This window comes from Pempheris klunzingeri, chromosome 3 (assembly GCF_042242105.1).
Source record: "Pempheris klunzingeri isolate RE-2024b chromosome 3, fPemKlu1.hap1, whole genome shotgun sequence".
Classification (NCBI taxonomy): Eukaryota; Metazoa; Chordata; class Actinopteri; order Acropomatiformes; family Pempheridae; genus Pempheris; species Pempheris klunzingeri.
Genome location: NC_092014.1, coordinates 10,346,551 through 10,372,613, shown reverse-complemented (window position 1 = coordinate 10,372,613; position 26,063 = coordinate 10,346,551). Strand labels below are relative to the sequence as shown.

The window sequence follows — 26,063 nt, the reverse complement described above, 5'->3', positions numbered from 1 at the left end:
GCTTCCTCCCACAGTCAATCAGGTTAGGTTGAATTTCCCACGAGTGTCAACATGAACACTTGTCTGTCTCTATGTGTTGGCCCTGTGATTTACTGGTGACCAGTCCAGAGTGGACCCCATCTCTTGTCAAATGTCAGCTGGGACTGGCACCAGCCCACCCCCGCAAACCTTAAAGATAAGACAACGGAAGGATGGATGTCATCAGGGTTAGGCTGTTTACATGGTATAATGAAAATTGCCATGAAAATTGTACGATTCAGCTTATTTGGGGGTTTGACCCATGCTTCATGCTTGTCTTTTTAAAGGACATGTTCAGGTGTCCTTATAAACACTTATAAATACTGAAATTGGTTTCTGTAATCATTCCTTCCATTTATAATGAGTGATCCCTCCCTTAGGCACTTTCACTTGTAGTGTATTCAGAAGTTTATCTGAGGTTAATACGAGTCTGTCCAACTTAATCAAATCAAGTGGATATCTTACAAAGTTACACTCGTTCTAGTAAGAGTTGCTTCTTTGTTTCCCTGCACAGTGTTTACTTGTTGAGCTCGCTAGCATGACTCAGAGACCCCTTCCAGTGAAAATCAAGATTTTAACCTCATTAACATCTCCATGTGTTTTTACATGTGCTACAAGACATATCCGAAGCAAAAAGAGCGGCCAATGTCACGGCTGAGCATGTCTGCTTTGAAACTGCAGTGCAGTATTAGACATTTTTAATGAGGAAGAAGAGGAAAATGCCACAATTTTTACAATGAAAAGACATAGAGGCTCTAGCAAAGAAAGCCAAGCTGTATCAGTTTTATTAAACTAGGTCATGTCACCTCATGAATGGTTATTGCAGTGTTTTGCTCCCTCAGGTCAGCTCCAGAGACTTCCTCTAAAATGACAAACATAAGGGAGAGGTCCCTTATCATATAATGAAATATGTCTTTTTTTATTACAGGTCAATATGAGCTAAATGTGGAAAATGCTTTTAATTCAAAAGTTGCAATGAATGATAGTAAATAATCTCAACTTTATCACAAAAAACAAACTCTCAGTCTCATAGATGGTACATCAGCTGGCACATTTCCTCAGTTTGATAATAATGATGAGAAATCTCACCCACTCCCATTCAGAGGTCACAGTGAGGGGTCGGCCATGACACAAAGCCTGCTGCATTGTTTGCCATGCAATAAATGTTGTGTCAAACAAGAATTGTGCTTTGATTCAAATTTACATAAACTTAACAATGGGGATACATTCCTGATACTTTTAAGTTTGTCACTGGTGCAGGTTCAGTTTTAACAAGTCTGGATTTTGAGTGCCACCAAGTGGTCAAATGAGCTTTGTGTCTTTTACTTTGGGTTAAGATCCAGTGATGTAAAAACTCTTGAAGTTAAAAACCATAACATTAACATGTATATTTTGTTACCCTAATGAAAATCACGAGTCACATATGGGGAAAAAACAATGTCATCTAATAATTAAATGTAATTCGGCAAGTGCTGCAAATGTTTTCTATGAACAAGGTTCTGTTTGACAACAATTTACACAATTCTAAGCCTAGGGACTTAACCTTTTTAGAACGTGTAAAGTCAGACATCATGTAGAGCCTGCTAAATTTTGAGTTGATAATATTCTTTGACAGAGTTTGTGATTTTCTATTTTGAAATAATAGCAGTGTGAAAATATGGTCCCTGTTTCCTGCACTATATATATTTGCTTGTAATTTAAGTACCTTTCTGTATTAGGCTACTATATCTTTGTTACTTTGACCATCAGTGTTATCCTGCTATATACATTCTATATTTCCAAGTAACTAACTTATTGTTGGATCAGTTTACATTATAATAGGATAAAAATAAAGTAGATGTTGCAGAACTTTAATTTTGGAGACTTTAAAAAGAAAACTTTACACATTCCCAATGGTACCTTTATTCCCAAACAATCTGTTTATCTAGTGCATATTTTATAACAAAGACAATAATCAAACATACACTTACACAATAGGCACATGTAAATGAATACATTGAATACAGTACACGAATAAATACATCCTAAATAAAGTAAGGTAATTAACTAAATACCAAGAATATCAAATAAATACTTTATAAATGGTACCCAAATGCTTTGGGACAATTCTTCTTCATTTTTAATTGTGTATATTATTTTTTCCAAAGGTAAGCAGGTAGACATTTCTTTAAGCCATCACCCAATACTCGGCCTATCAGTATTTTTTTATGTTAAGAAACTTTTCTTTGCGTTTTAGATTATGTTGTTGTGGGTATATGTCCAGAATAAAGAGTTTAAGTTCCACTACTGTTTTTATTGACAAAATGTCTTGTATTAATCAACCCACTTCCTCAGAAACATTGTCTGATCTTTGGACATCCCCAAATACAGTGAAAGAACAGATAGAATTCCTTCTCCAAATTGGTTTTCCATCACTGCTTTCTCCAATGAAGACAGAGCAGGCGGTAAACATGACTGAACTGGTGACTTTTGGTTGCTGTAAATGAAAAACTGGACACTGAGTACACCAGACTAACCTCGTGCAGGTGTGGCTCTGTCCTCAGATAACTTTCAGCATTTACAGCAGAGTTAATGTGCAAAAGTTGTATTGCAAAGAGCCAAATTGGCTAAAACAGCATAATTATAAATATAACATAATTATTCAGGATTATAAAGATTCAACATTCCTTTATTATCATTGCCTCCTATATACTTCACAGATAGAAATATATACACACAACGAAATTCAGGAGAGCTGCAACTCACACACATTAATCATCAACTGCATACAAAAAATGTGGTATGTTATAAAACGTGTATATAGATAATGATAACAGTTATTGCACATGTCATTTAGCTCCCATGTAGCTGAGACACAATGGATGAGACAGGCCCCGTTGTCATGGCAACCGTTGACCCAAACAGACAGAGATTATGTAACGTTAAAGTTTACTTTAATAAAAACACTGATTTAAACATTTTAAACAAATACCAGGCGCGTTGGCCGTAATAAAAACGCTCAAAAAAGTTTTTAAAGAAAATTAGCACTTTGGAGGCCTGAATGCAGATTTTTACGAATGAACACAAACAATCTCAAGCCAGTCTAATCTCCTAATACTGTAAATTCAAACTGCTGATTTAAGTATAAAATTATTAAAAATGGACGCAATGGATGTTTTAGCCATGAAAATTGTTTTCCACAGAGGCGTTTTCCATCCTTCAGTGCGACGCCATGACTCCTAATGTAACCTGAGTCCAAACGAATGAGAGTGGGAGACTTTTTGGGGGAACAGCTCAAGAACAAGATGGCTGTCCTGAGGCAAGAAAACTACCTTTCTTGTTTCACATAAACACGGCATTTTAATGCGAGCGTCACTTCCATGTAAATACCTGAACAGGCAACAGCTTTATTAGCTTATTATGTAACAACTTTAAACGCTTTAAAGGCTTCGACATCGTTATTTTGAGACGGGACTGAAGATCGTTTTCTCCGGGAAAGTTTTCATAACGGTTTGGTGAGAGTGAAAACTACCGACGCAGGATTTTGTTATTTAATTGTTTTTATCGTCACTCTTACACACCGTGTAGCGTTTCATATGTTTAGGATATTTAGTTAGTTTTCTGAATAACTTTCCCAAACTGTTTTTGTTTTTAGGCTTTTAACGTTTGAGTATCTCTGAAGCCAGAAATGCTCCAGCTATTATAACCATTAAGCTATTTTTAAGTGTTTTTGCATTAAACTCTTCAAATGCTCCACACCGGATAAAAGTATAGTAGCTAACTGGACCATGAGTTCATCCCGAGTCAGACCGCAGCAGCTACCGCTGAGCCAGGCTGGCAGGCTGCCGCCCAGACTGGACTCCGGGGAGGGGATAGAGATGGAGAACATCCAGCATCAAGACCTGGGGCTCGGAGGAGTGATAGGCACCCCGTCCCCTCCGTCCAGGCAAGCGTGGAGCCGGGACAACCCCGGGTTTGAGCCCGAGGATGAGATTATGGAAGCCGACTGGCCTCCAGCGAGTCCCGGGAGGAGGTCGGTGTCCACGGCCTCCAGCAGCAGCTGCAGCAGCGGCCTGGGCAGCTACACCGGCGGCGGCAGCAGCACCCACATCCCCCGGGGAGGACTGTACCCGACCCCGACCGTGGATGCCCAGCAGCAGGACAGACATGAGCACCGCAGCTGTCTGAAGCAGATACTCCAAAAGATCAGAAGTTAGTCAGTGTTTTTATGCTTTCTTATCTTAGATCACTAACACCATGATAATGTAAGATAGTAAAATGATTGCTGGGGTTTAGGGATGTTAAAGTTTATTTTTATTTTTCACTATAGCAAGCAATCAATCAGATTTGTATTTAGTTATAGGGTTAGGGTTATGTCTAGGTTTATCCTACACTATCCCATCAGATGAGGAATTGCCAGCAATAGTCAAACGTGATGCAAACCAAATGGAAAACGTAAATGTAATAAAGACATTAACTGGACCAGATAGGTGCAAAGAGGGTAAAACAAATTCTAGACAATTTCAGTAAAATTAAGTGAAAGACAAAAAACAATCTCATCTTAAATCCTAATACATTTTCTGATATGGACTTTTTTTTTTTTTTATATCACATTGGGTTTGTGGTCTTGTATTTATATATCTGGGGACTCCTAATGTAGTCAATGCAGTTCTCCTCTTTCTAGCACCATAGTTGAGTCTAAAGTAGGATGTACTGTAAGCTTTATTGCATTATCGTGTCTCCCTCTACGCTGTTGGCCGATGTCCTCTTGAATTGCCGTCTGTCTTTGCAGTTCTGTGGGGAACAGAGTTGATGGAGGACAGTGACAGCAGTCGAGAAAGGTACCTCAGGAACGTGCTGAGGGAGATGGTCACATATATCACATTCCTCATCACTGTTTGTATCTGTAAGTAAACACTGACAAATCCTGCAAAACGACTTGAAAATGATTTGTGCTCAAGGGTGGGTGGCAGGCCCTTCAGAAATCACCCATCTGTAATAACTAGAGTTTAGAGTAGAACAATAAACCAGTCATGGCGGTGTGACAGCTCCACAAAGACCTCAGAGAACAATGAAAAAGTATTAACTCTTCAGTAAAACCTTTGTGAGGTTTAATTCGCAGTGGTAGTCCAAAGTCACAGTTTGACTGATGTCAGTAACCCATTCCTGTTAGTTCAGAGCAGTAAGTACATTGGTTTATCTTATAATAACTGCAAAAACTCTACTACAGTAATTAATAGTACATGAACTAATGATTTATGATCAGAAACATTCTCAATTGGGTGTTAGGTATAAACATACAGTAGGTACATGGTTTAAGGAGCATGCCCAAAATATGTAATATACATCTTTTTGGTGACATATTTATGAAATAAATGCTTGTGCCCTAAAAACCAGTCCTGGACTGAGCTGAACTGACAATGACTGATAGGAAGCTCTTTAAATGTGGCACCAAATATGCATGCCTGGACGCTTCTTATTATTTTTCAAGCTCACAGTGTATTCTTATGGGTTTTGGCTGCTGCAAATCTCATCTCCGACACTTGTCAGTGGGTTTAAACTCCGACAACACCACAAATATAATAGATGCATTTTGTGATGGTAAACAAATTGATAGAAATCCCACATTTAAGATGTGTTTGATGAGAAAACTAATGGCAACGGTTCCCTGTGCTCTTTTTGCTGCAATGAAAACTGCCAAACTGTGGTTTAGGGTGGATCAGGAAATGACTTCCTGGCAGACTGCATTAAGCCATATTCTGCCAGGCAGAGCTTGAATATTAAAAGCAGTTTCCAGAGCTATTCCTCAATGAATACTGAATACTATAGAGAAAGTAACGCACTGGTGAAACCCAGTTAAGTTTAACCTAGTTTTGATTTTAGTTTTTGTGTTTATCAAGTCTTTGCAGGGTCATGGATGCAAGGAGCACATTTATGTGTTAATGTAGTTATTATGTAGTTAATGCTAATAGGAACATTACTTATGTTATATTGTTAATTGTGCTGTAGTGACCTATGGGATGGTGAGCGCCAATATGTACTACTATACCAAAGTCATGTCTCAGCTTTTCCTGGACACACCGCTGTCGGCCGGGAACCCATCCTCTTTTAGAAGCCTCTCAACCATGGAGGATTTCTGGAAGGTAAAATGCAAAATTCATCCCTGTTTTGGGTGAAATCTTTTGATATTTTATGTGTATATTTTATTACGGTTACATTTTGAGAAAGGAAGCATCTGCACATGGAGACTGAATGCAGATATTTAAAGAAATAGTTAGTAATCTGGGGAAATACACTTATTCACTTTGTTGCCATGTGTTAGATGAGAAAATCGCCTCATATCTAACAGACTATCATATCAGCTGGTTAGCTTAGCTTAGAGCTTAAAGACTGGAAAAGACACATCCAGCTTGGCTCTGCTCAACGGCAGCAAAATTCTCCTTCTACCACCAAAGTATTGAGCCTTAGAGGTGATTGTAGGTGGATTTTTTGTTACTTACACATTGAGCCAGACTAGTTGTTTCTGCTTGTGTTCAGTTTATGCTATGCTAAGCTAAGCATCTCCTGGCTGTTGCTTCATATTTACTGTTTTAGCATGAGAGTGATCACGATCTTCTCATGTAACTTGCGGCAAAAAAGTAAATAAGTGACTTCCCCAAAATGTAGAACCACACCTTTAATTTCATCATTGCTAAAATTTGGGACTTTGTAATGGTATCAAATAGAGTAGATTGGTGCTTCTGTGTTATAATCCTCATTGTTCTACATTTGTAGTTCACAGAGGGACCTTTTATCAATGGCATGTACTGGGAGGTGTGGTACAACAACAAGAGCCTGCCAGAGAATCAGAGTCTCATCTACTATGAGAACCTCCTCCTTGGGGTGCCACGAGTCCGGCAGGTCAGAGTCCGCAATGAGTCCTGCTCGGTCCACGAAGATCTGAGAGACGAGGTTCAGGACTGCTACAACATGTACACCCCAACTAACGAGGACACCTCCTCCTTTGGCCCCAAGAATGGAACCGCGTAAGTCCACGTGTTTAATTTGGTGGTGTTAGATTTAGAAATCAGTGCAAATTCATAGTTCATGCTACAAAATAACATTTACATAATTAGTTTTAAAGCAGAGTAGAGCTGTTATCTTGTGTATTATAGTAACAAATGTCTACATCATAAGTCTTTTCTCTCTGGTGTCTTTAGGTGGCTGTATGCAACTGAGAGTGAGATAAATGGGAGCAGTTATTGGGGTCAGGTTTCTAAATATGGAGGTGGGGGATACTACCAAGACCTGTCTCGTACTAAAGAGGAGTCAGCAGTCCAGCTGCAGTTTCTTAAAGACCACCTGTGGCTGGACAGAGGCACCAGAGCCGTCTTTCTCGACTTCTCTGTCTACAATGGGAACATCAACCTCTTCTGCATTGCAAGGTAACAATCATTAGTCACTACATATCAATTTACGATATAATGTAGAGCTGTAATGAATAATTATTACTAGATTTCACATTTACTGACTAATATATATTTATATTTGGTACAATAATAACAGAAGAACGGCACTTGATAGACATGAAATGCACCAAAAACTATTTTAACAGCTTCAAGAAAGCACCTAATTCACACCTAAATTTTGTCTTATTCCATGCTAATTAAAAAATGACAAAAGAATAATTTTTCTTTTGCAACTACCATTGTATGAGTACAAACAGTTGACATGATTTGATGCATTTTATCAGGTTGTTGGTGGAGTTCCCTGCCACTGGTGGGGTGGTGACATCCTGGCAGTTCCAAACAGTGCGCCTGATACGATATGTGTCGAGCTGGGACTACTTTGTGGGTTTCTGTGAGGTGGCATTCTGCCTATTCATCCTCTACTACGTAGTGGAGGAGGTGCTGGAGATCCGCATCCACCGCCTGCATTACTTCAAGAGCCTGTGGAACTGTCTGGATGTTTTCATCGTCATGGTGTGTATCAAAGGCATATTTTGAGATTATGAAACTAATTTAATGGTCACTTTAACAAGGTTGGCTGACGTTGTAATTTGCGCTGTCTGCTCTTTTTTCAGTTGAGTGTTGTTGCTATTATCATGAACGTAACCAGAACAGCCATGGTTGGTAACCTTCTCAAAGGCCTGTTGGAGAACCACACGGCTCACCCCAGCTTTGAGTCTTTGGCCAACCTGCAGATCCAGTTCAACAATGTGGCTGCCATCATCGTCTTTTTTTCCTGGGTCAAGGTATAAATGTTTATCTTTCGTTTCATCGTCACTCTAATGGCGCTTTTCCACTAGCACCTACTCGGCTCAACTGGACTTGACTCTGTCTGTAGGGTTTTCCACTAGGCGACAATACCTGGTACCGGGTACTTTTTTAGTACCTACTCTGCCGGGGTTCCAAGCGAGCTGAGTCGAGCCAAAAATGTTATGGCAACATACTGCAGGTCACTGATAGGCCAGGGAGTGACGTCACTGGATGAGTCATGAGAGCAACTCGTTCACAAGAATCAAACCTGCCATTTTTAAAACCCTGGCAACAGCAACCGCGATATTATTTCTGTGAACGAGGTAAACGGCCACGCGCAAACCAAACACTCGATGTCCTTAGTTGTGTTGTGTTTGTGCTGCATACAAATTACGCCACTGGAGTTTCGGTCCACCTTGCTATGACGCCCCCACCCACTTTGAGGTGTTATGCAACTGTAATGGAAAACGACCCAAACCGAGTGGAGTCGAGTCGAATAGAGGCGAGTCGAGGCGAGTAGAGCTAAAACCATATAATGGAAAAGCGCCATAAAACTACCACAGTGGATGCTAAGGAACAATCATGTCTGTCATCCTCTCAGCTTTTTAAGTTCATCAACTTCAACAAGACCATGAGTCAGCTCTCCAGCACCATGTCTCGCTGCGCCAAGGACCTTGTGGGTTTCGCCATCATGTTCTTCATCATCTTCCTGGCGTATGCTCAGCTAGCCTACTTGGTGTTCGGAACCCAAGTCGACGATTTTAGCTCTTTCCAAGCCAGCATGTAAGAGCATTCAAAGTGTAGTCCGCAAAAGTACAAATACCTCAACTGATGTTTTTCCTGTTGTTTAAAAATGCTGAAATGCTTTGCTGTTTGTTTAGTTTCACCCAGTTCCGTATCATTCTGGGGGACTTTGAGTTCTCGGAAATAGAAGAGGCGAATCCGGTGCTCGGACCAATCTACTTTACAACCTTCGTCTTCTTCATTTTCTTTATTCTCATGGTGAGTAGGGTAGTCACACCTGCCGTGTTGAAGTGGTATGTTTGTTCATGTTGTTTACATACGCCCCTCACTAACACAAGAGTACATTATTCTTATTCTCTTCTCTGTAAAGAACATGTTCCTTGCCATCATCAATGACACATACTCTGAGGTGAAGGCTGACATGTCCCAGCAGAGGTCCGAGATGGAAATGACTGACCTCATTAAGAAGGTATTGAACTGCCATGTGTTGTTTATTTTAGTGAGGCGGATTTCCATTAAATCATCACTACCCGCCACGGCAATAATGACTGAACGGTTAAGGGATTAGAGTGAACACCTTCAAGTGCTATGTTTCCACCAGCTAAGCCAGATATTACAATTTTGGGGTGGAGATACAGATATTAGAAAAAGCTCATTAGAAAATGTCAGAATGTCCCTCAGGGAAGGTGTTATTTCACTTTCTGAGCATAGCTGGAATACAGAGTGTAGAGGAAACAGCAGAAGTAGGGCTGTAATGGGCAGATTTTGTGTGAGAAAATCACAAAGGTGCTAATTGAGCTTTTCTTGCTGAGAAGTAACGGTGAGACACTAGATCCATTCTGTCAGAGTCATTAATTATGTTTCTATCAACGTCTGTGCCACGTACCACATAACAACAAGGTATAACTGACTTAAGTAAGTCCAGATGTAATTTTAAATGTAAGTCTTCTGATCCTATCTCAGGGTTGTAACAAAGCTTTAATGAAGTTGAGACTGAAGAAGACAGCTGTAGACGACATCTCCGACAGTTTGCGTCAGGCTGGGGGCAAACTGAACTTTGATGAACTCCGCCAGGATCTTAAAGGGTAAACAAAACTTTGAATAATGCAGAAAGCCATGAACTGTTATTATGTTATTTCAATGTTTGTGTTTGGTCTTGTAAATATCAAATTCATACTGAGTGTGTTTTTATGCTGTCTTTGCTCAGAAAGGGCCACACAGATGCAGAGATTCAGGCCATCTTTGCCAAGTATGATCACGATGGTGATCAAGAGCTGACAGAGCACGAACACCAGCAAATGAGAGACGACCTGGAGAAAGAAAGAGTGAGTGGTGATGCCAACTGCTGGTTCCATTTATTAAAAAAAGAGCTGATGGTTTTACTAATAAATCCTGTACACTCGGCCACAACACATGCAGATGTTCAGTGTGTTTCTGCTCGTATGCTAGGAGGACTTAGACCTGGAACGCAATTCGCTGACTAGACCCAGTACTGGGCGAAGCTTCCCTCGTACCCAGGACGACTCAGAGGAAGATGATGATGAAGATAGCGGTCACAGCTCTCGTCGTCGTGGCAGCAGCTCAGGGGGTGTCTCTTATGAAGAGTTTCAAGTGTATGAAGCTTTTATTATTCTTATTCTATAACTTACATACAGGTTAATCTGTGACAGCCATAATCGTACATACACCTATCTTTTGACAGAAATCATGTTAAAGGATAACTCTGATATTTTTAAACCAGGGTCCTATAGTTTTTTTTAACTTATTTTTGGTTTGAAATGACTGGTAGTAAAGAAAGTTATTGAATTGATCCAGTAGATTAATATGGGTGTAATGTAATCCTTCAGGGCAACCACACCCATCAAAGTACGTCCACTTTAAGTGCTAGTTTTTACCACTGACAGGCTCACATTGTTATCCAAAGCATCTGACAACGTTATGGAAAGCCCTTCAGAGATCCTTTAACAAGAGACAGCAATTATATACTGCGCTTTTCAAAGCCACCAGGCTTAACTGACAAAAACAGTAATTTTACCTTCTGGCAGAACACAGTAGTTGCTAGTCTAGTTGCTGTGAGTTTGGCTTTTAGTACATTAGTTCAGGTGTGAACCAATTCTTTTAAACACCAAAGTCACACAATAACACAAACAAACATACCGATCAAGGCAGCAGTAGATCAACTACTCCTGTGTTCTGTGAAGTAAAATTACTGTTTTTGTCAGTGCAGTCTGATGACGGTAAAGAGGGTGATATACAGGCTATTTCCGGTTAAACAAAAAGAATCTTGCAGGTCTTACTCTGAAATGATCCGAGCACTTATAGTCTACATACTTTGACAGGTTTCCATTATGGCCACTGTAGCCTGTTTGCCTCCCTCGTGGCTGCTGGCTGAAGCAATCTACTTGACCAATTCTATAATTTTTTTTACCTATCAGTGATTTCAAACCCAAAATATGTAAAAATGGAGCCCAGATTTTAAAATATCCTTTTAGATAATATTGTTTTTTCAGTTTTGAGTCTTACATATTAATCTGAATGACTATGACAGTATTAGTATGACAGATTAAACATGTAATATTGTAAAGGGAATTAATGCTCTCTCTTTGTCAGGCTGGTGAGGCGTGTGGACAGGATGGAGCACTCAATCGGCAGCATAGTATCCAAGATAGATGCTGTGATAGTGAAGCTGGAGGCCATGGAGAGAGCTAAGCTCAAAAGGAGAGATGTGCTGGGCAGGATGCTGGATGGAGTCATGGAGGTGAGATCCAGTGGATGGACACACAGTCAGTGCCTTTACATGCACTTAAAGCTGCTATATTAAATATCCCTATATTATCCAACAGATCATACACACAGAAAAACAATGACAAAAAACTATATCTCCATGCTGAATATACAGATTTAACAATAAGTTACAATAGATATTCGATGTAACCTGGTTTCTTATGCGCGTATAAACATACTGCACACTTTAATCTGTTTTTGTCTGTCAGGATGAACGTCTGGGAAGAGACACAGACACCCACAGGGAGCAGATGGAGAGGCTGGTGAGGGAGGAACTGGAGCGCTGGGAGTCTGATGATATGGTCTCACAGGTCAGCCACCCACAGCCTGCCACTCCTGTCGGCCCCCGGCCCCGTCCGTCCTCCTCCTTGTCCACCGACGGCCTTGACACAGGCACTAATGGGGGCAGCCATGTGTGAAGACTTGGCCCGGTGAAGAATATTCCACTCTGGCAAGAAACTCTCTACTGGAAATTTCCCGGAAGCGGTACAAGCAGCTGAAGATGTGGGACCATTGACTTATTACAAAAGAGGTGACAAAATCAAACACAATCCACCTCAAATACTTAAATGCACTGAAAGAGAGTGAGGTCCTGCAGAGAGACATCTACAAGTATTCATTAAACCGTCTTAAGCTTGTATCAAATATTACTTTAACAGGATGATGAAAGGAAACATAAAATGTTTGAAAGAGGTTAAAGAATAATGAAGGATTTTCAGTACAGTTCTGTCACAGTATTAGACGCAGTGTTGGAGACACACACACACACACACAAACACACACACCAGCCTTTAAGCAGCTGTACTCAGAATACACAGCTTATGATTTTAGTGTTACGTGAGAAATATGCACTCCTGCTTTTGATTTCTGTATCCACACTTACACAAATACCAAAAAGGCGTCTTTATGACTGTTAATTTTCCTGATTATTTTGTCATCATTTTAATATACAGTAGGTACAAGTGTGGCACAGTCTGTCATATTTACTCATCCTCTGTACATCAATTAAGCTTCAAATTAAATAGCTTATTATCATTTTATGCTACATATTGTAACTTAAAACAAACTTCGATTTGGAGTGCATCTAGTGTACATGGGAAACCCATGCATCTGTTATTTTTTTCCTTGTGCCTTACTTTTTTTTTTTACAATCTGTTTCTTTTTTTAATCTGCAATGCCAAATAAAGTGTTATTAAGATAAATGTTTGTTTTATTTGTGATGCTTTCAGCAGCAGGAAACAGCCATAAATGGGACTCCAACACCCTCTTTCTTAAACACATTAACATTATTTATAGCACACTTAACACAAATAACATTAGATAATCATAGAGCCAAACCAGTGAAGCTTTTTCTAGTTCCACTTGTCCATAGGAGTGTGTGCAGTGTTTTACATATAAATGCTGTTTGATATTGTTATGACCACATTTCCCTCCTTTCTTATGCTTATAGTTGTAGGTAAATAGAAAGAACATTTTATTGTTTATAATAATGCACATTACAATTCAATTTTGTATCGAAAATACGTTCAAGGTTAATTTTAAGATACCAAACTCAATTATGAAGCAATTTATTTTGGGTACTTGTATTGAGTTTATATTGAGTTTATAATTAGCTGCTGATCTTGAAAGAACAGTTTGAACTAAGGTAATATGTATTCATCATTACCACTGCTAAGTATTCTTTTAAATATGATCATTACCCGACACCTAAACAACATACACGTTCATCTCAACAGAACGACTGTAGGTCGACATCAAACCGCTGTAAACTGGATGACTGTGCTGACAAAAAACACACTCAGACAAAAGTTACATGAAAATGTTTATACAAGTTCTCAAAAAGTTGTGTCAGAGTATAAATGTATGGATAGAAATTTTCCTTGGAATAGTAGAAAAAATAGGAGAAAAGTCACCAAATGCTATCTATGTGATATGATTCTACAATTACAAATGATCATCGCTGAGTTCAAGAAAGATTCAGTTCAGTTCAGTGTAATTTGGAAACTGTGCAAAAACTGAATAATCAAGATTACTGAGTTACAAAAGTATTGAAAAAAGGCATAGTATGATTTTAAAATAATAAAGCAAATGTAAATATTCATAAATAACCAAAGTTAAGTTTGAAATATAAACCTGTACGAAACACATGTATTTATATCACTGTTGTCATGTGAACATTTTGAAAACTGTCTTCTTTCTTGGGCTTTTAAAATCACTACAACAATGTGAATAAAATACATTCTCATATTAGTTCCTAAAAAGGTTTTGGAGACACAGGATTTCACCAAAGTTGCTCAAATAGATGTTTACATTCAGTCATTTATTTTACCAGTGAAGAAATAGTTTGACATTTTGGGAGAATTAGCTTATCCACACAGAGTTAGATCAATATGCTCGTTTCTGTTCACTAAAGGTCCAATTTTCAAGTTCATACTTGTATTTGGAGGTCCTATGATCACAGGGTTACATGATTCAATGTTAAAAAAAAACACATTTGTCTAATAACCAGCCTCTTTCTGTACGCAGGTGAACAGGAAATCTTCGTGTTACCGGGAGCTGGTGTTAGTAATGAAAGAACAGGAGAGTCAGGTGGTTTTCAGTGGACCTGCTGAAGGGTCACATGTTCAACAGCTCCCCTTATGATGTCATAAAAGGAGCCAAATCTAAACTGTGTGTTTTCTCACACATTTATTGAAAAATGAAGCAGGACAAAAAGAGGCAGAATGGTCTTTTCTCAGAGTTGTAGTGGCCTCTAGGGACATATATTTGTGCTGAAAAGACATTAAAATGTGCATTTTGCACAATATGGCACCATTAAAGCTATGATTAATTTTTTCATGTTAATTATCAACTCATTGTTTTGGTTTCACATCGCACAACATTACTGATTTACTTCAGTCTCTCCCACCACTATCACACCATCACCATCCCTCTAAAACCCCAACTTAATCATTTCTACGTTACTGTTTGTGTGCAGATTAATCAAACAAGCTACTTGTGAGCTTTAGAGCTGGTAGATCTTTTAAACTCTTGGCACAGCCAGGCTAGCTGTTCCCCATGCTTCCTGTGTTTATGCTAAGCTAAGCTGGCTGCCTCCAGGCTTTTGCGCCATACTTAATGCACGGACATATGAGTGGCATCAGTGCTCTCTATGCAAAAACGTTTCCCAAAATGTCGCACTATTCCTTTAATGATAAACTTTATTTGGTTGGTACTGATTCCTTAGAGACAAAAGTAAAGGATACAGAATCCCACATTTAAGTGAATTTCTTGATGTAGCGTAGCTTCAGATAGGCGATGATGAGGAATATGAACGTCATAGCAGTCAAAGCCACGTGATTCTCCCACAGTCCCCAGGTGGTGTACTCTATTCCCAGGTAGTCCAGGTACTGCTCTCCTGTGCATCTGAAGTAACACAAGTCCAAACTGGTCACTTACAAATTCAATATCAACTTTTGAGTTTTCAATAAATAAATGTTTCTGAAGTCTAAACATGAATCACGCTTGTGATTGTAAAAACTTTTAACATGAGGCATGGAGGCACTCACTAGACTGGAAACATCAGATCCCAGAGGTGGTATAAACCAGTACGACTAAAGGAGAGCGTGCACGGTATGCAGGTCTACTCACGTCGGGCCAGCTGAGCTCGCACTGCAGTTGGTCTCTGGAGCCGACATGTTGGTGTCTTTTCGGATCACAGCCTCCTCACAGAATTTCAAACCCACAAACTCATTGATCTTCAGGGCCTGAACGCAGACGGCACAGTCAATGAATGCTGAGTACATCAAAGTCAATACGGTGCACTAGACTCTAGACTTGTGGTGATCAATGGAGGAATGTGATCCTCAAATGAACTCTGTAAGGAAGGCGTTCACAGTCGTCTGAGAGCCAAAATTGTCTTAGAATGACGTAGGGAGAGGCTAAATATGTAGTAAGATCTTATTTTGACTCACTGCGAGGCCGTAGCGAGGAATGCTGAAATACTTCAGCCAAGCCAGCCAGTCCATGATGCTCGGCAGGTTCACCAGGAGACCTGAGAAAATCTAAAACCACAACACAAACTGAGGCCACGTTTTTCACAGCTCACATTTTGGCATCACAGCAAGAAAAGTACATTTATTACTAATAACATACATTGTGGCTGCGCTGACACAACGGAGCCTTAATCAATGTTAATAACCTCACCTGTGATTTCACCTTTAGTCACTGGACCAGTTTAAGGTTATAACTCATAGAAGACCATTAAAAATATGCATTTATAATCTTTATTGATTGTATTTATTGAACAGCACCTGATTATAGGCTCAGTTCATTATATGGAACATGAAGAATGCACATTTTTATTTCTCATTTCCATTGATTCATAGAAAAGTTTCCTTTTGCGTCTTACTGGAAAGTTAAAATGTGTTTGTCTTTTCTCCATGAGCCACAAGAGGCCACATGTTCACGTTTCTTTCTTCTGTGGCTCCACTGAAAAAACAATATAAAGCACTGCCACTAGTGGTGCTATTGATTTAATTTGAATTTGCATTATAAAAAACCTGAACACTGAACTATTTACTAAATGAGTTTACTCAGCGGACAGAAGAAAACTGATCAATAACGTAATTAAAGGCACTGTGCCACGTTTCCCAGCTAATTCTACTGGAAATCCATTTACGTGCATCTCAGTGTTTGTCTGTGGCGCTGTGTCTCTCTCTCACCATCATGAAGACAAAGGTGATGGTCATGAGGATGTTAGCGAGAGCCACGACGCTCTGGTCAGCTGAGATGGCCATGGTCATGGCTGTGGCTGTGTAGGCCACCAGGGTCACAGTCAGCGTGAAGACGAAGAAGGCTGCTGCTGTGGATTTGAGCCCTGAGGACACACACGGTCATGTTTTCAGCACTTCGGAGGACATTACATTGTCTAACATTGATTTTCTGGAGACTTACCCTAAACCTAATTATAACCACTTCTTTCCTAAACCTAGTCCTAACGTTAACCTAACCTGAAACCAGTTACATTACATTATGAAATGTGACCGTGTGAACATACCTATGTCCCCACAACATGACTAATACATGATACAATCACACACACACACACAATCACACACACACACAGACACACACACACACAGACACAGACACAAATTCTGTATTTAGTGCTCAAGAATGGAATAGCTGTGTGAGTCTTACCAATCATAAAGTAGACAATACAGCTGAAGATGACAGAGGTGACGGTGCGCAGAGTGATGTCAGACAGGACCTTAGACAGGAAGTAGACGGACACTCGGTAGTAGCCACTGATGTACTCGTGCCTGCCACAAGAAAACCCACGCAGAAATCAAATTCTAGCTCTACCCACTCCTGCTGAATTCAAGTTAAATCATCCACACAGTTATGTCAGTGTCCCTGAGCTTGTTCAGTCTGCGTACGACTTCCTGACAAATCACATACACAAACAGCTTCCTCTCGATGATGAAGAGTTCGGCGGCGGACACAGTGCTGAAACACTGGTTGGTAGTGATGAAGAAGAGGGCCCCCATCCTGAAAGAAGAACGGAAAAACAACAACAGTAATCACTTCACTGTTGTCACCGCCTGCCATAGTGTTTTGATTCTTTCCTGGCCTTTTGTACTCACTTGCCTGTTCTAATAGCCTGTCTGTAAGAGGAATATTTTGATGCTTATTCAACGAAATGTTGAAAGATGAGATACCAAACATGTCTGTGTGGTAAATATGAAACTACAGTCAGCAGCCTGTTAGCAGCGTAGCTTAGCACAAAGACTGGGGGAAGCAGGGGAAGCAGCTAGTCTGGCTCTTTTCAAAGTTCAAACATACACTCCAAGTCACTATGACCTCTATCTGTCCGAAGATCAGCTGCATCTTGTTTGTTTCAATACAAAACCATAAAAAAAATGTAGAAACAACACACTTGGATTGTATGTGAAGTAGTATTTCTTTCCCTTTTTCTAGCATTTTCTGCTTTATTCAATAGGACAGTAGAGAGACAGCAAAGCAAGGGAGCAAAGAGCAGAAAATCAAAACAGTCAATAATTTGTATGTACTCCTAAACTGTACTTAGCTCTAATGAACCATGCTATGTAAATCAAATAGCCTTGGCTCGAAGTCTGAGGCAGCATGTGACTGAGGTGACTCTAAACAGTCAACACCATGCAGAGTATGGTACTAAATGTGGTGTGGTCCATACGCACATCCAGAGACTTAAAGGGTGAATGACTCCACAATGGCTGCACCCAATGGAAAGGAGGGAGGGGTGAATAACTAGAAACATTTAAACCACGTACACTGGTGTCTGCCATACTGCCAATGCACCGACCACAAATATAATAGCATTAGTTCCTTGTATTCCACTGAACCATGCACAGAAACAAAGAGGGACAACATTGAGATTCTTTTTATGTGCTTCACTGAGCTTGTGAGTACCAGGTTGTGCCCAATAAAATATGGTAAGAGGATTAGCTATGCAGGCATTGCTCTACTTTTCACACTTAGTTAAAAACCTGAACAATTATTGGGAAACATGTTGCAAAATGTGCCAACACTATATTCTGTGTGCAAATTAAAACACAGATTACAATAACAAGCAATAACTTTAGATATTGATGCTATTCAGGCTACAAAGATGTCCATCAATTTATAATGAAAAAATGTAGATAATTTGAATTTGTAATAATTATGTATAAACAGGAACAAACTCAGGAAATTAGAATTACTGAAGTTCAGTTCACATTAATCCTAGTCCTCCATTTCAGGAAAAAACAAAAATAATGTTTCAAGAGTGGTTTAACTATCTGTCAATTCCATTCCCCAACATGAGAGATCTTCTGTTTTCACCACATTTCTGGTGGGAAAATAATCATTCCTTTGTTTATTTTTTTTACCTGGAAGAAGACACATCTGAGTATAAAATGAAGTATACACATAGTTAGTATAAAAGTGATTATGTAAACATGAAAATGTAATTTCACAGTTGTATATATTTGACATTCCCCTTTCAAAGACTTAACCTGCTGCACAGGGAACAATATTCAAATGTAGTAAGTGGAACAGCACCCCCAGTCTATTGGATTTACATTTACACTCATTTGGTGTCTAAATGAGTGTCTAAACTTCGAAATGTTGTGTTTGTTTTTCATTGCAAAATGATTGAAACTCCCCCAGCGTGCTAAAAACACATTGTTTGTTCAAAAAATGCAAAGGACATGACCTTATTGTCCTCAGTAGAAGCTACAGTCCTCTCTGTGCAGCATTATTACATGTTAGGATGGGACCCCAGCTACAGTGGTGGCTGTTAAAAACAGATGTTTTCTAAGGACGTGTGCAGTGTGTATTCTAACGCTTCTCTCACCTGTTCTGGATACCACTCTGATCGTCTTTGACCCTGAAGAAAATGGCTCCTACGATGAGGGCGAGGAAAATGTTGACTCCAAGCTGCACAGACAAAAAAAACACTGAAAACCATCTAGAAATCTCCTGTTTGTAAAATTAGTGTATTCTAGCCTATGCAGGGCCAAAACTCTAACGTGCTCCTGAGGACAAATGTATTGTCTGACCAACGGCTTCCGGCTTGTGCCCTTCAGCAAGGTCACCAAACAACACTTTGCAAGCTGAGTATAAGAAAAAAGGGTTTTTTTTTTTGTACTTTTCTTCTTTTCGCCATCTGTTTGAATGGTCTTCAATAAATGTTGCATTGAGACCTTTATGAAGGGCACAAGCCAGGACACGCTATTCTCACAGTAAAGAGTTTAACCCTCTTCCCCTGTGTTGAGACGTTGCCAGAAACAAGCCCTCTAAACAGAAAACTAACATTATACTTTGTATTTGTTGTCTTTTTGGCAAAGGGAGGTTTAACTCTGAGGCTACTCAGGAGAAAAAGGCAAAGTTATGTGAAGTTATAAACCAAGCGATCAATCATTCAGAGCCACGGTTCTTCTAACTGTGGACTGAGTTCTTTTTGAAGAATGGAAATAAAGCTTAAGCAGTGTCCTCTTTGAGAAAAAAGTCAATGTTTCTGGGGATCAGGGGTCAAGTGGACACCCTGCTCCTCCTCCGAGAGAACAACCAGAACTGGTGGTGGGGGAGGATGACAGAAAAGAGTGAGAAAAGTGAAAGCGACGCAAGTTTTAATCCTAACAATTTACAGATTATGACAGGACTAAGCGGTTCCCAGGGTGAAGGGATAAGCTAATACGCTTGAGCCTTTTTCACCTCATTCCCCACAGCCCCTCATGTGAAAGCGGGGCAGTGGACTGATAGGTCATGACGCCATCATGTGATGAGTCCTGGGCCAAGGCCATGGGGCTTTGGCCAGATATGATATCAGTTCAGACCCTGGCCCAAAGAGGCAAGAGTGGGGTCACAACAGTCACCAAAGCCGATTATGGCGCCCACGCCACCTAGAGCCCCTCTTGTGGGATTATTTTGATTTATTTAGGGCCAATTAGCTGTTAATAATTCTTAAAGTGAGGAGACTTCTGATGGCATTTTGCCGCCATGGGGCGACTAATGAGAGCATTAAGTCTCGACCTCTCCAAAGTGCTGTCCATGGATCCCATTCATGATAACAACAATAACACTGATTATTTTTCCTTTCTTTCCACTCTTTGGAGGGTTTCAACAAAATAAAGGCGATACTGGCAAAACATTTCAGGTGTTCATCTGTCATAGCCGTAGTCATATTTGTATGTAATATATCCAGTTATTGTTATTATAACAATAAGTTCATAACTTTAATATTTTTTCCCATTCAAAATGAGTTTTGTATTTTAAGTGAGTCGTGTGGATGTGTTACCTGAGCCCCGGATGTTTGTGGGTTCAGCATGAGGTTCTGGAAAGTTCTCTTAAGCACCCAACGCAGCTGGTGGAAGAACGAGCTGTTGTAGGTGATGGTGCGAGACTTTGGACACGAGATGCACTCCTTATCCTGGACGATGCGGTCCAGCTCAGCTCTCGTGTCGCTGGAGTAGCTGCTGTTCCTGTACTCCTCTACCAGGCGCTCCTCGATGCTCTGCCTGGAGCTGCTGAGCCCCTCAAAGTCCAGATCTGGATCAGAAATATTGTTAATACTCCACTATGATAGACACCAATGATCCCATAAAGCACTGATTTGCATTTTTTATTTTTTAAAAATCAAGGTGTGGACTTTCAACTTGAAGTGGAAGATTATTTACCATATAAATTTGTGATTTATGTTAATTATTTTGTAATATCAAAAAGTTTTAAGCTGGTCTGGCAAATCGTCAAAAGTTTTAGCTTATCTTTATTTTCTATTTTTTCTCTTTTAAAATCTAATTTGTCTTTTTACATTGCCTTGTGTTTCTCTTATATTTTGTCTTTATACCTTTTATGTCAAATGACTTTGTTGTAAGGTGTTATACAAGTAAATATTCACAACACCGACCAAATACTAAAAGGCTTCTAAGGCTTATAATATCGCAGTGCTCTAGATGAGATTAGTAAATAAAGGATCTCTTAAGTCTATAAACACAAGAATAAAAACTGAGAAGCATTCAACTGCATCCCACAGTCCTGCGCCAAGCACAGAAGGATTAGAATTAGAAAAGGTGAGATGAGATAAAATCTAAACCGACTAAAATAAGTCTTTATCTAAACTCATATAACAATCTCCCTTCAAAACCTGCTTAAAAATGACAACATTACCTGTGTGCATTTCAGAAAAAATTCACATCATGCACACAGTTAAGTCCAGGGACATCTTCAAGCACTACATTTTAACTTTCATTTGTACATAAAAATACTTTTATGTATTTATAAATCCACACTATTGTGAGGGCAGAAGTTTGAAGGCAGCATCTTAACAGCAGTCCTCATGGCGTCATTTAGAAATGCTGTTACCTTCAGAGCCGTGCACTTTGGTCATGGCTGTGGCGGTGGAGTCTCCGTTGATAACATCCAGGAAGAAGTCAGCTGGGTTGTTGTGGGGCTCACAGGGGTAGCCTGAAACACAGTCCGCAGTGATCCATGTTTAAAATCAACACAGATCATGTCATACACATGTTACATTGAGACGTTGTAAACAATATAAAGACGTTAGATTGTATCTTGTGGCGATAATAAGTTTCCACATGTTCACCGATGTTGGCGAAGTAGTCCAGAGCGTTTGGAGCCGGTCCGTGGTACACCATTTTACCACTAACCAGCAGAGTCAGAGTGTCAAACAGTCTGTAGATGGAGTATCGTGGTTGGTGGATGGACATGATTATGGTTCTTCCATGATTCGCCATTCTGAAAAGACACATAGTGTAAAAATATATATTATTTTAATACAACAAAGCTGCTTTCTAACTGCAAAAATGAATGTGGTACAACGAGGTTATAAAGCTAAAAAAACAACCTCTTTGTGTTTTACAGTGGAGACTATTACAGCATTTCATTATAATCAGCTAATGTGTATTTTATGTTTCCATACGAGGTTTTTGATTGTAACACTTTATGTATTCATTATGATTAAACACTGTAAAGGTCTACAGTAATACTTGTGGCACATGCGTTCGGTGGAAATAGTGAAAAATACATAGTAGATTGAAAAGACAAGAGGTGAATAGTGTGGTATACTTTATTATATAATTATAATTCTATATTGCAAATGTATTTAATATAATTACATGTAATTTCAAGTGATGCAATTTGGAAATGGGCAAAGTCTAAAAATATTATATTTCATAAAATATTATCTAATAATGCTAAATCAAATGAAGTGATTAAATGCAAGTTTAACTGAAATAAATTTAACATCAGAGGAATGGCGGATAAAGTTCTTCATTACCTTCTCAGCAGCAGCAGGACAGAGTTAGCGGTGCTGGCATCCAGTCCTGTAGTCGGTTCATCCAGGAAGAGAACTGAGGGATCGATGATCAGCTCCATACCGATGTTCGTCCGCTTCCTCTCTCCTCCAGAGATTCCCCGAGCCATCTGTGTGCCCACCTGAGGAAAAAACCCCCACATATGAGCCCACACAGTCCATCTGTCCCGACCCTCACCCCGATTGAAGCCGTCCACGGGGCCGAAGAAGGAACTGAGATGTGTGTGCACGTTTACCTTGGAGTCGGCCACCTTGGAGAGACCCAGTTCTTTGATGAGGTGATTGACTCGAGCTTCCTTTTCGCTCTGAGGCACAGAGCTGGGCAGCCGCAGGGCTGCAGAAAAATGCAGATTCTCCCTCACGGTCAAGGTGCCCATCACCACATCTTCCTAAGAAGGGAGACAAGAGCTCGAGGTCAAAAGTAATTTCTTCTGTAGTTTTCTCTCTCTTCCACTGGCCAGCAACAGTCTTTAGAAAGTAGCAAATTATTTATTCAAACCTACTATAATCAATATTCTTATATTAACAAATGGATCAATCACCCCGCTGTGGAGCTTTTTTGTGTCACCATACAGCCAACAGACACAGTCTGAGACTGAAGAGCCAGACACCTGCCTCAGGAGTTGGTAGAGACCAAACCACAGTGAATATCAGACGTATCAGCAGCACGCAAAGAAGACTAAGCGAAAGCTGTTTGTTTGTGTCTGCGACTATTTATGAAGAAGTTCGCCATGTCCATTTAAAAGGTGATGATGGGTCAGTGTTGCTTTTACAGCGTATCTCCACTGGCCAGCGAGTGGAGACATAATCAGTCCGCACAGGTTTAAGTAATTAAAATCATTCAGATGCACCTGGACCACGTAGCCAGAGAGGCACTTGAAGTTTGGAGGCTGTGGCGCTCTGTCGATGAGCACTTCTCCCGAAAGACCTGAAGGATCCTTCCTCGCTGCCAGAATATCCAAGAATCTTTGAACAAAAACACAAAACAAAAGTTAAATAAACTGGCAAAAAAAATACAGGTGACTATTTTGACATCATGTAACATCATTTCTCTTGGAGATCAGTGTGATACTTACGAAGATTTTCCACTTCCAGTAGGTCCAAGAATGGCGTTGAGGCCAGGTCTCATGATCCCACTGCAAGACAATAACACACCACTCTGTGTCACCAGTTTCACATGGATACATTCATTTAAAGGTGCAGACTGAGACATGTTTAAATAGTCTGAATTAATTTCTAAGGTGTGTAATCTAAGAATTCTGATTCACTATCTCAGTTTTTACGATATAAATGTGAGGAGTGTGAATCAAAATGGATTAATGTGACTTTTGGACATGTGATTAAACTTAGAGGCACTTAAATAATTTCCCTTGTAGCATGTTTTCTAAATTAATTTCCCTCAATCCAAATAAAATTATGTTCATGAGAGGATTTTTTAGTTCCATTTCTTGAAAGCTGCACACACAAACACACACACACGCAAAAAAAAAAAAAAAAATCTATATTGTGGCGTAGATATTTCAAAGGCAAATCCTTTGACTTCAGAGAGAACAGCTACACAAAAGCACCAGAACGAGTCGGTGAAATAAAACGGAATTAAAAGACTGAATAAAAGCCTGGCAGTGGATCACGTGATGGTGTTTAATTCGTTTCCCTGGCAGGCTGCTCTTTAGTGCATCAGAGAGATTATATGCAAGAAACCATGCTTAATATCATATAATTAACACTGAGGCGGGAAAAGGCCCAAAATCTTGTGTGAAATGATTCATTCTTCCATGGGAAATGTCAGTTGCATTTAATACCATCAGAAAGAAGCCATCGCGAGAGTCTATTCACTATTGTCCTGCTTTAGATACGGATAAATTGAGCCATACTGAATTGGCATGAAGAACTGCTGCTCTTGTACTGTACCATGGCCTCCCAAAATAAGGCACTCAAAAACAGAATAACTGCAGTGCGATTTTATATGGAGTCAATAACAATACATTTTGCTGCGTGTTTCTGAAAGTCAACGCGTGAAAAAAAACACAGAATTCATGATATTTTTTGTCTGGTTCATAAAGAAACTGCTCGTAATTAGAGAGTAGAGTAAGTAGATATGAAGGGTGTGTTTGGTTAAGTTGGAGTTAATAAGCAACAACCTGAAAAAAACCCCATAAATAATTATTTAATAGATTTTCTGTGAGTAAATGAGTCAAAAAAACAGCAACTGATCAGTGTGCCACAGCTCGAAAAACCTACGGATCTCTATGTGAATGCATTTCACAAGTGTGTGAATGACCAGAAAACAGAAAGATGAGTACATAAAGAGTCGGACACAGCTGACAAAGACACAAAAGAAAGACAAACAGCGTCTGAACTGACTTGAGGTCGACCAGTATTTCCTTGGGACTGGTTTTCCTTTTGCAGAAGAAGCCGCTCTTCAGCTGCACTTTGTACTGGATGTTGTGGAAGCTGACGGTGGAGCCGCACGGCTGCTTGTCCTGGTCCACGACCGTGACGACCTTTGACCTTGCCATCCCGTTGGTGCCGATATCTTCCACCATTGCAATGTTGACGTGATTGGCTCTCTCCATCATCCTCTGCAGCGAACACACTGCCAAACGAGAGCTGGCAGATAGAAATCGACCTTTTTTAGATTTTTTTTATGCGCTGGTGTGATGAAAAAAACGACACAGACATAAGTAAGGAATGCATCTCATGGTTTCCTGTCTTAAAACAAAGACCAGAGCTGCAAAAATCTTTAAATACTAACACATTCCTATTTCCAGTCTTACAGGAAAAAGAGCTGAGAAACTATTTCTCACAGAAAATATGATGTAGTGTTTGTGTGTCACACAGATCAATCAGTGTTCATTATGGTAATATTCATCTTTTCAAACAAATGTATCTCAAAACTAATAGCAGATTGAAGTAGTGGTGGTGTTTTAGCCTCCTAAATGTACGCCTGTACAACACTCAGTGCAGAAAAATATTAATATATTGTTAAAATATTGTTTTAAAGATGCTGTCAAGAGAAATCGAGACGGAGCAGCCTGCAATTTATCTCATTTAGATATTTAGGTATTTAACAACCATATTCAAATGCTGTTATTAAAATCAGACCGTCTGGCATCTTTAAATGTTATATCCTCACAGGAGATGTCATATTTGTAGCCAAGCTTCAATTTCCTTGGTGTACTAAAAACTAAAAAAATCACCAAGCAGACACATGCCGACATTTAACGCAAAGAGTGTGATTAGGAAAATAAAAGAAGGTGGACAAACGGAACTATTTTAACCAGAAATAAAATACACGGTGTCTGTTTATATTTGTATAGATAAAAACATTTAGTACATTTTCTGTAAAGGAACTGGTTTAGATCTCACAAGGCTTCAGAAATGCAAACATATATAAATAGATAACCGCACTTAATAAAAAAAACACTGGTTCTTCTGTCTTTTCTTCATCCTGTTATTATTACTACATG

The 26,063-nt window shown here is 39.6% G+C and overlaps 2 protein-coding genes across 3 annotated transcripts; one reads left to right on the top strand and one right to left on the bottom strand.

The window, feature by feature from the left end:
- The first annotated feature begins 3,277 nt into the window (after nt 1-3,277).
- On the top strand, nt 3,278-12,943 carry pkd2 (polycystic kidney disease 2). 2 transcript variants are annotated; one of them, XM_070828115.1, is made up of 16 exons: nt 3,278-3,512; nt 3,653-4,209; nt 4,790-4,903; nt 6,007-6,140; nt 6,772-7,022; nt 7,197-7,421; nt 7,730-7,958; nt 8,060-8,230; nt 8,836-9,017; nt 9,116-9,236; nt 9,349-9,447; nt 9,942-10,063; nt 10,186-10,303; nt 10,428-10,591; nt 11,589-11,736; nt 11,972-12,943. In XM_070828115.1, the coding sequence occupies exons 2-16, from the start codon at nt 3,786-3,788 to the stop codon at nt 12,179-12,181; spliced, it is 2,712 nt and encodes a 903-aa protein (XP_070684216.1). In that variant the 5' UTR covers nt 3,278-3,512; nt 3,653-3,785; the 3' UTR covers nt 12,182-12,943. The 2 variants fall into 2 exon arrangements, with proteins under 2 accessions (XP_070684216.1, XP_070684215.1); XM_070828114.1 differs by lacking the exon at nt 3,278-3,512 and having other exon boundaries at nt 3,612-4,209.
- A 2,076-nt stretch (nt 12,944-15,019) lies between these two features.
- abcg2d (ATP binding cassette subfamily G member 2 (JR blood group)) lies at nt 15,020-25,169 on the bottom strand. Its single transcript, XM_070827765.1, has 15 exons — nt 24,958-25,169; nt 23,670-23,729; nt 23,445-23,559; nt 22,830-22,982; nt 22,558-22,715; nt 21,865-22,016; nt 21,627-21,728; nt 20,563-20,813; nt 19,120-19,202; nt 17,205-17,294; nt 16,944-17,065; nt 16,466-16,620; nt 15,716-15,805; nt 15,393-15,508; nt 15,020-15,167 (listed from the first exon to the last, which is right to left on the bottom strand). The coding sequence occupies exons 1-15, from the start codon at nt 25,167-25,169 to the stop codon at nt 15,020-15,022; spliced, it is 2,007 nt and encodes a 668-aa protein (XP_070683866.1).
- Nucleotides 25,170-26,063: the final 894 nt, after the last annotated feature.

Coding starts and splice junctions, on each gene's coding strand:
- pkd2 (XM_070828115.1), top strand. CDS start 3,786: ATGAGTTCATCCCGAGTCAGACCGCAGCAGCTACCGCTGAGCCAGGCT. Junction 10,592..11,588: donor TCTTATGAAGAGTTTCAAGT/GTATGAAGCTTT, acceptor TCTCTTTGTCAG/GCTGGTGAGGCGTGTGGACA. Junction 11,737..11,971: donor TGCTGGATGGAGTCATGGAG/GTGAGATCCAGT, acceptor TTTGTCTGTCAG/GATGAACGTCTGGGAAGAGA.
- abcg2d (XM_070827765.1), bottom strand. CDS start 25,169: ATGGAGAGAGCCAATCACGTCAACATTGCAATGGTGGAAGATATCGGC. Junction 17,066..17,204: donor ATCGAGAGGAAGCTGTTTGT/GTATGTGATTTG, acceptor TTCTTGTGGCAG/GCACGAGTACATCAGTGGCT. Junction 15,509..15,715: donor TTCCTCGCTACGGCCTCGCA/GTGAGTCAAAAT, acceptor GTCTGCGTTCAG/GCCCTGAAGATCAATGAGTT.